The 12,103-nt window shown below is 39.2% G+C and overlaps 1 protein-coding gene across 1 annotated transcript; it reads right to left on the bottom strand.

Moving 5' to 3' along the window:
• Positions 1-955: 955 nt before the first annotated feature.
• On the bottom strand, positions 956-10,249 carry LOC124123058. The gene is made up of 8 exons (XM_048402659.1): positions 10,145-10,249; positions 8,755-9,372; positions 7,294-7,944; positions 6,109-6,371; positions 5,358-5,650; positions 3,844-4,022; positions 3,215-3,387; positions 956-1,327 (listed from the first exon to the last, which is right to left on the bottom strand). Exons 1-8 carry the CDS (start codon positions 10,217-10,219, stop codon positions 1,075-1,077), a joined length of 2,505 nt encoding a protein of 834 aa, XP_048258616.1. The 5' UTR covers positions 10,220-10,249; the 3' UTR covers positions 956-1,074.
• Positions 10,250-12,103: the final 1,854 nt, after the last annotated feature.

Genomic DNA, 12,103 nt, shown 5'->3' with positions numbered 1-12,103 from the left:
ATTACAATAAACGTTCTTTACAGGTTTACAAAATAACACGTTTACTATATGCCACAAACCTATGAGCTAATATTTCTTTGTCTCAACAAAAACTTCAAAAACAAATTCCGCTTAATTTTCACATTAAGAGACACATTTAAAAGGGTCATAGTAATTTAAGGTTTCTCTTGTACCAAAAGCACAAAATGTAAAATGATTCAAACGACCCCTCTTCTGACCCTACAGGGAACACGGTATTGTCATGTTGATATCAAAGCATGCAATTCCTTTAAACTAAACTTTAATAACATACCTCATCAAACCATTAAAAATTCAACACCAGGTGTAAATAAAATCTTCTTAAACAATCAGATGTCAGTACCAATTAACCTATTTGGTAGTAACAGATTCAATAAAATTAGACTAAAAGCTCAATCGATTATAGCAGAACAGTTCTGTAAAAGTGAAACAAATGCAAAACAAAACTTAAAGGGGGAAGACAATTCATGACAAACTGTCATGCCCGTCTTTTCACTCGGAAGTGAAGATATTCACACTGATTGCTGCATTCATGTTTTTCTTGAACAGGTTATAATTACTGATCATTGGAATGTCTAATACATTTGCACATGTGTTAGCTCGAGGGAAGTTCTCTCTGTTCTCAGGGTTGAGTTCAATTGCAGTGTGGAATGTCAGCTGCGGCTGTGGATGGAGACCAAGGGGAGGAATGGATCCCGCGCCAGTCGCAAAAACCAATATGTCACTCAGGGTGACTGATTCTGTGCCCTCTGAAAATACAGTTTTGTCAAATAAAGAAAGTACCCAAACATATGAACTCACTAAACAATATGTACCCAACCACATTAACTCACCGACCATATTCACTCATTTGACAATACATCATGACACATATTTGCGAATGCAGTTAGATCTTAACAGGTGATAGAGACACACACAAGAGGGACCATGTTCTCAGTCCTGATCGTGTCTGGTTATCTGGACTCTCAAACACGTTCTAGCTTTACATATGGATATCCCCATGTAATTTGCTGTTATAAATATTCTTTGTTCACCATGACAGTTATTATAAACACACTAACGTCCGACTGTTTTTCTTATCTCATTACCTGCCACGTCCAGAAGATAGTCCATCCAATAACTGACTGTCTCTTCTTCCATTCTGCGCCTGTTGCTCCCAGGTTCGGAGAAGGATGGTTCACTGAACACCATTTCAAGCACGGAAGCGTTCAATTTATACTTTTCATCGAAACAGAAAAGTTCCCTTACTTCTTTGATGTGAACACGCATTTCTGCAAGCACTCCCAAAGTGGCCAGTCCTTTTTGGAATCTAGAATTGAAAATATCTTGTGCTAATATGCAATAGACATGGATGTCATAAAACCCAGAAGACATTTACTTTAGTTATCTTAAAGTAGTTTGTGTAAGGAAACAGATAAGACTATGCACCTTAACTCGAACAATACCCACTTTATAAAATAAATTTGAGTTTGATAAATTTTTTGTTGCATGTGTTTGTTTCATTGGAACGTTCTCCTAAAGACGGTTTCATACTTTATCCCATTAACGATCAATTCTCAGATGTCAAAATTCATGTGTATAATTGTGCATCGGTCAGATCGTTGTTATGAATAATAACAGAATTAACTGTGAAAACATTCCAAATACACTCTCTCAAAAAAGAAACGCAACTCCAGTCTGAAAATGTGAGAAAACCCCTAGAAGAAAAATATTGATTGTAAATACAATTTTTCTGATATGCACTTATACCATGTACACTGTTTATTAACGTAAGCGCCCAAACACACCAATTTTCGTGCACAAGGGCATTTTATTGTTTCTTTCATCATAGTGAGCACAATTTTCACGTGGCCCATGCTAAAAGCCTCATGCACGTGCAATTCATGGAAAGAGCAGTAGAAGTATGGGTTTATAAAAGCACGCGTTGGTTAGAGATTCACTCTATCATTTTCACCGAAAGACAAGGTCGAATATGCTACGGTTGAGGGCTGCAGATCGAAATATCGCCATTGGTCGTATTGAGGCCGGACAAAGCTTTGGAAACGTTGCCCGGCACCTCAATGTTCATAAAACAACGATTTCCCGACTTTGGAGCCGATACACCCAGTTTCATGCAACTGTCGATCGCCCCAGAAATGGTAGGCCAAGGGTTACCACACAACCTCAGGATCGATTCATCCGGGTCACCCACCTACGTAATCGGCTAGCCACACCTACCGTCACTGCAACACAGGTGCCAGGTTTGAGAAGAGTGTCCGCACAAACAATTAGGAACCGTCTACTAGAGGCCGGTCTACGTGCAAGAAGACCACTTATTGGACCTGTTTTACGCCACCAACATCAGGTGGTGCACCAACGTTCGGATATGGACCCTGAGAAACTGGAGGCGCGTCTGGTTTAGTGACGAATCACGTTTTCTCTTACAACGCCGTGACGGAAGACAGCGTGTCTATAGAAGAGGAAACGAACGTTTTGCCCCGAACTGTGTTCGGCAGGTCGACAGATTTGGAGGAGGGAACGTCATGATGTGGGGAGCCATATCTTACAACCAAAGATCAGAGACGCCCCATTGCGTCAAGTCAATCTTAGTGAGAGAACTGTCGAAGTCTGGACTTAAAGATGCATAACTGTACTGCCACCATGCCAAATGTCATATTGTTGTCTTCAATATTAAATGTGTTATAATAACTTGCATATTGAGATAAACATCTTGAAAATATAGGGGTTGCGTTTCTTTTTTGAGAGAGTGTATGTTGTTGTTTTTTATTAACTCTTGCGTATTAAATTGTGGCAGATACTAAAATTACTTTAACCATTACTGCACTATGACACCATTCAGCAACAGCAACACTAACGAACCCGATTGCACTTATTAATGATATTTAATAGTAAACGTCAACGCCTTAGGGCTGTGATTTATCATATCTGCCGAAACAGATTCAATGGGGCATTTGTGGCGATGTAAAGAGAACAATATATACATGGATTACTGATTACAAATCGGAATGACACCAGGTGTTCGCGAAAAGGGGGAACGTGTCCTGCTCTACCTGTAGCACCCACCATGCACATATATTGCAAGCGGCCTGTCATATTTGGTAGAAATATCATTCTGTCTACCATAAAACATTTGGAAGGATTTAACAAGACAGTGAACGGTCAAACATTCGTTGAAAAGCTTGGTAGCAGTACATACTGATCTAGACACTCTTTGATTCTGCCAAGCACAATAAAATGGATCAAGGCATCACAAAGTTCTTCCTTCTTTGCTAAGGAGAGAGTAAGAGAGTAACATCCAGCAAGTTGGATAAGTTGATCAGCACCACCTACGGCATCCAGGAACGAAGACATATCCTCTGCATTTCGTATCTGGAAAACATTACATATTTCTATAGTTTTAACAATTCAGACAAAAGAAGTTATAGAATTAATACAAACAGTTAATTCATGCAATTTAATTGATGAACAAAGGCAAACATGTTAGTTTTTTTATAACAAATCGCTTCGATGCCAAGTGGTTGAGGTGGTACATGGTGGAAGTTTCAATGCTGGCAAATTGGTGCCTGATTCTTATGGTGTGGGTTCAAAGCCCGAATGGCACTCAACCACAAAGTACTAGAATCGTTTCTATTACATATAGTGCTATCCCAAATATAGCAGTGTTGAAACAGTACATATTTCTGAAGTATAATTCTAGTTGATACATTTGCTTTTGAATATATTAAACATATATGACACTAAAGGACCACACAAATGTTGATAAGGCAGTTCCGCATCTTGTAACGCATCATGTAAACCTAATTAGGGAATTGAGTTTGAATCGACCTTCAGTAGACTTTCCCTCTGTGCGACATCTTGGATGTCATCAATCTTTGGCTGAATTTGGCTGTCGCCAACAAGCGTACTGAACAGCAGTGGACTGAAAAACCGTGGAAGAGGTCCATTGTGTACGACAGAATATGCTATCATCTTCCCCGCTGTCAAGTAGAGACCGCTTTGTAGAGCTAAAACAAGAAAACTTACATCAGTGAATGGATAAATTAATAACGTCAACGCCAAAGAACAATCAAACTCGATATCTGCCGAAACAGATTCCATTGGACATGAAAGGCAAAATCGTGTTGAAAGATTTTGAATGAATCACCGACTTGTGATGAGATAAGGTGTTCGCGAAATGGTAAGCTTCTCCTGCCCTACCGGTAGCACCCGTCGTTCACAAAATTTCAAGAAAATATTAAATGCCAATTTGCCGTGAGTTTAGAAAACTCAACATGAATGTCATTAAATGGGATGGCATCACATCATATGAAGTGTGACTTGTCATATTTAGTGCAGGCTTCCGAATGTCTGCCATATAATTTTTGGAAAGACCTGACAAGGCCCTGGATAGTGTAACCTTGCTTGAAGAGTTTATTTGTTAGTAGCGCATGTCTTTTTTTGAAGTCTGAGTAAAAGGTACATGCTCTTAAGTACAGAAGCAATTGTGAAATGCAGACACCATAGGCGGGAGCTGAGGGGATGTTGCTACACAAGTAAGGAAAGTTGACGATGGCAAAATTAAAATCATCCCTCTTGTCATATATAGCTTAGTAGAAATGCTGTCATTATTGTCAATCTCAATGCATAAGTCGAGATAGGAAACCCAGCATTGGCTCTCAGTGGTTTCTTTAATTTCTAATTCTGGTGGATATATCAAATCCAGAAATTCATTTATCTTGGTGTGAAATAATGTCATCAATGTACCTGAAACTGAGATTAAACTTTTTAGCAAGGTAACGTTTCTTGGATTTAACAAGATTTGTTAAACACTCAGACTCATATGCAAAGAGAAAAAGGTCAGCTAGAAGTGGAGCACAGTTACTACCCATGGGGATTCCAACCGTTTGGCGAAATGTTCTATCCCCAAACTTGACAAAATTATTGTCAATGAGGAAGTCCAGCACCCACATATCTGGATCTCGGAATATTTCTTTAAAGGTTTACTGTCAGCTGTTGCAAACTGACCAGAACCAATAAAAATTGTGATGTACATGTAGCTATATTTCCTGACACCTGAAACCTTTAAACATAATTTGTTTCGATACTACTTTATGGGTGTATTCTACCTTTTACCTTTTGGGATACAGCTTGACATATGTATCAATATATCTAGTGATGATACTCAAATGGTATGAATATGTCAAAGAGCTAAATCTATCATTATACAAAATATTGAATAGCACTATAATCCCGTCCAGTTCAAGTCAAATACCCCCAAGGTCTATCAGTAAACTTCAGTTCAAGGTAAACAAATGGTTATGCAAAAATCAATACACTTCACAAAACATGCAAGTTCTTACCAGTGTAATTCAAATCCAGCATCTTTTTTGTCTCGTCACCGGTAAATATGGGGAGAGAAGATATTTCTTTCATGAGCAATCTTAAAAACTCCCTGCTTGGCCCGCCATCGTCTGTTGCATATTCCCCAGCAAACTTAACAGACAAGCCATTTTCAGGGTTGAAAGATGGCCTGTTGAAAGCTCTGATGCCACCTGACATTACATTACGTCTTGTGACATTAACAATGTTCCGTCGTTCTTTATTGATCACTGACGCGAGTCTGGTCAAAATCTCGTGAAGATTTTCTGAATGTCTATAAAACAAGAAAACAATTCATCACTTGCATGAAAAAGGTGTTAGGATCTACACCGAAACGTCGCACTAAATGTAATAAAGAAGTTGTTCATCCATAGAACTCGTCTTACTTCAATTCTGAACTCAGACCAAATTATTTTAACAGTTTGTAACATAACTTTAATGTTACTTTTTCCGTTTTGTTATGGATATGAAAGAATCCACTCGATAAGACCTATAGGAGATACAATTGACCTTATACTTTACATCTAAGATTTATGTTTGCATAAACATATGACAAATAATTGCAAAGTACTTTCAAGATACAAATTGACGATATCTACTTGAATTTTTAATAAGCTGCAACTCAAATTGGAAAATGACAAACGTTTTATGCATGGCTGATTTAGGTTATTTCAATTTACTGATGAAACTGTGTTTTCCCTTATGTTTGAATCACATAAATAATTCTCTCACCGCACGGCCTCAAGTCTAAGGGGTGGAGGCTGAAGGGGGAGTGGCTGGTCACTCCGAGTATACACAAGGTTCCTGTTGGACTGCCTTGGTATGTCAAATACTGCCAAGTCACTTCCTTCACTTGAATCCACGTCATTGTATGTGACCGTGCTGTCTACAGTTTCACCATTTTGGTCTTCAACACCAAGTTCGGCTTCCCCGCCTTCTGATGAAACAGTGTCTAGATCTGGTAGTGAATCATCAGTTGAAATTGACTGCATTGCCTGCAAGGAGACGAAACAATGAAGTATAAAATATAAAGAACCACAACCGAGTGCCTTCCGATATAAAATATATCCACACAAGTTGATAAAAGTAATAAATATCCAATTGACATTGACCTTAATTTTTCCCAACCAAAACTCAAATCACAATGTTCAGAAGAGGTATATCATCGATTGTGTGACGTTTGACGTCATGTCTTGTGACGTTTACAAGAGACATTGTGAAAATAGTAATAGTGGATACTAGATGTTTGCAATGACATAGCAATTGTCTCTTATCGAGTGGAGATATTTTCCCAAGTAGCATAGCGATGAGTGAAATATCTATTTTTTTCACTTTACAAGATATTTGATTATACTGACTGTATCATATAATATGTTATTTCTTGTACGCTTTATTTGACAATATACTGTGAAATCTCGTTTATCTCTACCGAATGACCGTACAAGGATGACGTCATTATTCATCATATTGCTTTTTTTCTATTGTAAACCCAAGAAATGTATAACCCATTTGTTGGAACACATCACTTGTTTTCGTCAGGAGTTGATTTAAAACAAAGCACTACGGTGTCAAGAAGTCTAGGCATTCATTTCAATAGTAATTATGAGTGAGTGAGTGAGTGAGTGAGTGAGTTTATTTTTACGCATCAGTCAGCAATATTCCAACTATAAGGCGGCAGTCTGTAAATAATCGAGTCTGGACAAGACCATCCAGGGATCAACAGCATGAGCATCGGTCAACGCAATTGGGATACGATGACATGTGTCAACCAAGTCAGCGAGCCTGACCACCCAATCCCGTTAGTCGCCTCTTACGACACGCATGGGTTACTGAAGACCAATTCTATCCCGGATCTTCACGGGTCTGTAATTATGATACTCCACGTGTTTAATGCTTTTTCGTAAATGTTATACGTACACTGCCCGAGTTGAAAACAACAGTCGGCGTCCCCGTAGAAGCAGTAGTCGTCCCGGTAGAAGCAGTAGACGTCCCGGTAGAAGCAGTAGACGTCCCAGCAGAAGCAGTAGACGTCCCGGTAGAAGCAGTAGACGTCCCGGTAGAAGCAGTAAACGTCCCGGTAGAAGCAGTGGGCGTCCTGGTAGAAGCAGTGGGCATCCCAGTAGAAATAGTAGGCGTCCCAGGAGAAGCAGTAGGCGTTCCCGTAGAAGCAGTAGACGTCCCGGTAGAAGCAGTAAACGTCCCGGTAGAAGCAGTAAACGTCCCGGTAGAAGCAGTAGACGTCCCGGTAGAAGCAGTAGACGTCCCGGTAGAAGCAGTAGACGTCCCGGTAGAAGCAGTAAACGTCCCGGTAGAAGCAGTGGGCGTCCTGGTAGAAGCAGTGGGCATCCCAGTAGAAATAGTAGGCGTCCCAGGAGAAGCAGTAGGCGTTCCCGTAGAAGCAGTAGACGTCCCGGTAGAAGCAGTAGACGTCCCGGTAGAAGCAGTAAACGTCCCGGTAGAAGCAGTGGGCGTCCTGGTAGAAGCAGTGGGCATCCCAGTAGAAATAGTAGGCGTCCCAGGAGAAGCAGTAGGCGTTCCCGTAGAAGCAATTGGAGTGCCGTCATCAATCTCCATTGTCCAGATTATTTAGGGGTAAAAACAACAATGTCTATAATCTCCAATAGAACAAATCTAAGAGATTTCATACAACTGCATATATTAAGATAAATCAAATTTCTAATCGCATGCAATACACATATTTTCGTATGTTTAAGTGTGACGCTCCTTCTCGCAGATTTTGCATCCAACAATATTGACCCCTGCCTTTACACTGTGAAAGATGCATGTATATTCGTCTGTATGTATATGCAAGAAAAGTCCATTCTCCACTTGACTGTTTGATGAAAGCGTTCGATGTGATGGTATTACCAATGTTATTTTATGGCGCTGAGGTGTGAGGCTTCTAGAAACTAGACATCTCAGAGAAGGTTTATTCCAACTCAGATGTCGACACAACGTATTTATGTATGTATGTATGTATGTATGTATGTATGCATACAGAATGGCTTATGAAAATGGTAGACTGTTTCTTACTGATCGGATCTAACAATCATACCAAAGCTCTTTTTAACTCAAAAAATACTTTTTCGTAATTTCATGCCATCCCATTTAATTTATGTAGGGCTCTATCCTGTATTCAGTCATATTTTTGTATAGATTATTTGTGGTCGCTAAATTAACTTTAATGCAATCAGATTACATGTTAATATAGTGTTTGTTGAATTTGTGGAAAATAACACAAATGTAAAATGTTGACCATTATGTGTACAGTTTGTAATTATATGTTCATAAAGTAAATGGAAAGTTAAAGTGACGGTGTTATGTTGCATGGCAAAAAATTCAATTTTACTTTTACCTGATATCAAAATATGGTTTTACCTTTTTTTGACTCGCCGATTCATTGTTAGACTGGTGTTGGACCACGTCAGTTGACAGATCTTGCTCATTCTCTTTTTTCTTTGTGTTCATGTAGAAACGAATAATCTTTACTTTAGTTTCCTCATATACATTAGCCACTGTTTTTTGGCCCATTTCTTCCCCTTTAAAATCTTTGATGGAGAAAGTGAATTGCGCCTCGTTTCCCCTTTTGCTTTCACCATCGGTAAAGAACAGTTGTTTGGCTACTGCCAGAATATCTGCTTGTCCAGCATCCCTATAAACTGATAAATGTCTTGTCCCACCCCCGTTTTGACTCCGCACTTGCTTAAAGGCATTAACCTTCGTGTCAAAATCCATCCACCCAACTTTAATTCGACGAGATGTTTTTCTTGCGTTTTTGTTACCTTGCAGAAAGTCAAAATCTTTCTGACCCCTCTTTCTTCGATTTGACATTTTTTCTCGAATTCTGTCGAACAATCCGCTTGATTTGGTCTGTTTTTCTGGGTTTTCCAATTGCCTTGACTTGCACCAGACTACCGTCGCAAGCCTGTCCCCGTATGTAGGAATATATCTAGAAAGCTCTTCATCCTTCATCTCAAGGATAAGGCTTGGATCGATCTTAACATAAATATTTGTATCTCGTCAGTGGTTTAATCACATCAAAGCTTATATTTTAAATCACATGAATAATAGTAATAATTCTCAACTCATCTTAATGTTACCTGTTATTTATCTTATAATTTAATTCTAAATCATTTAACAATCTAATGGTAAGGACTGTATCCCAGAACTTTAAGCCTGTTCAAAATCGAAAATAAGCTACGAAAATCGATGCTAATTGTCAGCACAAATGATTATTTCAATATTCACGATATATCTTATTACTTCGCTCTTTACTGATAAATGTTGCCAAAGCATGTTGTGCACATTATTACATTTAGGCTATGAAACTATTGAAGCATATCCAATTTTGTTTAATAGTTTGTTTGTTTCATTATATTTCTATATTTGTTTATTGGGTTTTTTTAAAAACAAAACTCAAAGAGAACAGCAATATATTTGGTTGTCTGATGATGTCAAAATGATTTTGTATGTAGGATAGCATTACAATGATTATTGCCATGTATATCAGTAATATTCAAGATTCGCCCGTTCAAAACTTGAGTTGCACGAAAACACTGAACTTCGTCTCTAGGTCTTCGTTGGAAATGGTCAAGATTCATAAATATGGTACAAAATCGTTTAAAAGCAAAGCTTACTTCTTCATCGCCTAATGATACATACACCTTGGCCAAGTCAACCGTTTACCGTGAAAATACAGTAATAAATGTGATTTTTACATGCAAACCTGAAGAGTACGTTTTACACGAAAACCTTATCGTCTTTTTACCTTGTCAGCAACAAGTAGCTGAACGTTTTCGCTAGGAACTCCCCTGTCTGTGAGAAAACGCTCGAGGTCCTCCATCCTAAAATTCGAAAATACGTAACCTGAGTTTTCATTGGCTAAATTATGTCGCCTTATTTATCTCGTGGCCTCGACTTATTATATCGTGGTCACGCCTTATTTATCTCGTGGTCTCGACTTATTATATCGTGGCCACGACTTGTTATCTCGTGGCCACGCCTTATTATCTCGTGGCCTCGACTTATTATCTCGTGGCCACGCCTTACTATTGATATTTATTTTCTCATCCGATGTCCCCTCTACGGTTCCGTACCAAAGCGTAATGCGCGAGCTACACAACGTGCAAGGACTGACAGCATAAGAGGGATAGTCTCTTGATAATTTTAATCGCAATCTAACTCGCTCATGTCACAGCCCTCGTGGTCGGAGTTACTTGTGTCACTACTGATGGTCACAACTAAAGGTGGGACTTACTTGCTGAAGTCCGTCACGTGACAAGTATCTTGACTCTATCTCCTTGACGATTTTAGTAACGCATTACCTATATTACCAGGCCAAGGGTTTCAACATCCCGCAATTTAAACGTTGTGTCCAATCGTCCAACGTCAGTTTTGACGATACCCCATATTCACTCGTGTCTTCAGATCGCAGTAGTAAGGGGGGACGTCGTAACACGGTGTGACCTTGACCTTTGATGTAATTGTCAACCATTCATACGGACTCAGGTTTGTTAGAATTAATTGATTTAATTAGCCCTGGAAGGGAAAGGTCATATTCGTCCGCTTGCAGCCACGTCACCATACCTCCTTAAGGCTATAAGACGTCTGGATCCTGCATACTGTGAAATGATGCATTGTCCATGATCATAGGGGATTTAGCAGGCAAAGCAGTGACAATTTATGGTTCACCCACTCCAGAAATACCTTGCCTTTCAACTGTTCGAAAATCAGCTACTGCCCAATCTGTACAACCCCTTTGTCACTGTCATGGATAACGCCAGTCGTGTCAACCATGAGTAGTCTGAAGGCGTCGATGCAGGAATATCTGACATCTTGCAATGTCGACTTCAGACCATCCGAAACGAAAGTTCAACTCATGAAGAAAATTCGTCTGAATAAGAAACCAGTGATGTACAAGATAGATGTCCTGGTAGCACAGCATGGTCACGCTGTCTTAAGTACGCCAGTCAGACAGTGTGAGGTCAACCCTATTGAGGTTATGTGGGCTAACTATAAAGGGTTCGTGGCAAGACATAACGAAACTCACACATGTCAAAGGGTTGATCAACACAGTTTTTGCTAGAAACACACCTGAGGTTTGACAAAGGCTGAAGATCTCGTTCTTGAAACTGAGCGTCAGTACCGCCAACGTGACGGCGTAGATATCAGCCTTGTTGCACCAGTTATCACACCTTTGGGTGACAGTACAGATTCAGATACGTCATCAGTTGAGTCTCATGCTGGCTAAAGAAATGATCTGTAGAACAACATTTGCATTGTGAGAATGTACGGGCCGGTGTAAGGAAATTACCTCAGTCTATGGGCCGTTTCATACGTGCATGACAACACACGAACATTTTAAAAGTTTATCCTTGATTTGCCTGTAAAATAAGCTTTTGGGCTAATCACAGTGTCAGTTAGGATACGATAGATTAGGTAGATTTGCCTTATTTTGATTTTTGCTATTTTTATTGCTCTATAATTCGTATTTATTAAATGAAGCCAGAAAAGCATTTCCCTAGCATTTCCGACAATTACTTTTTTGAGTTCACTATAGTTCGTCGTATTCGGAAATTTTGTGCTGCAATAATATATGCAATTTCAGTCCTTTGAAGAAATTTGTCGAAAACGGTCAAATTCCACTAATCTGTACAGTTTTGATCCCGAAACCACATTTTTTTATTTACATTACACAGAATTCATTCATTCATTCATTTAATTTTTT

This window comes from Haliotis rufescens, unplaced genomic scaffold, assembly GCF_023055435.1.
Source record: "Haliotis rufescens isolate VD_foot unplaced genomic scaffold, xgHalRufe1.0.p SCAF_28, whole genome shotgun sequence".
NCBI lineage: Eukaryota > Metazoa > Mollusca > Gastropoda > Lepetellida > Haliotidae > Haliotis > Haliotis rufescens.
Note: the sequence above shows the minus strand (reverse complement) of the source record. Positions and strands in the feature narration are given on the sequence as shown.

Coding starts and splice junctions, on each gene's coding strand:
- LOC124123058 (XM_048402659.1), bottom strand. CDS start 10,219: ATGGAGGACCTCGAGCGTTTTCTCACAGACAGGGGAGTTCCTAGCGAA. Junction 5,651..6,108: donor CTTAGACTTGAGGCCGTGCG/GTGAGAGAATTA, acceptor CTTGTTTTATAG/ACATTCAGAAAATCTTCACG. Junction 1,328..3,214: donor ATCAAAGAGTGTCTAGATCA/GTATGTACTGCT, acceptor TTTCAATTCTAG/ATTCCAAAAAGGACTGGCCA.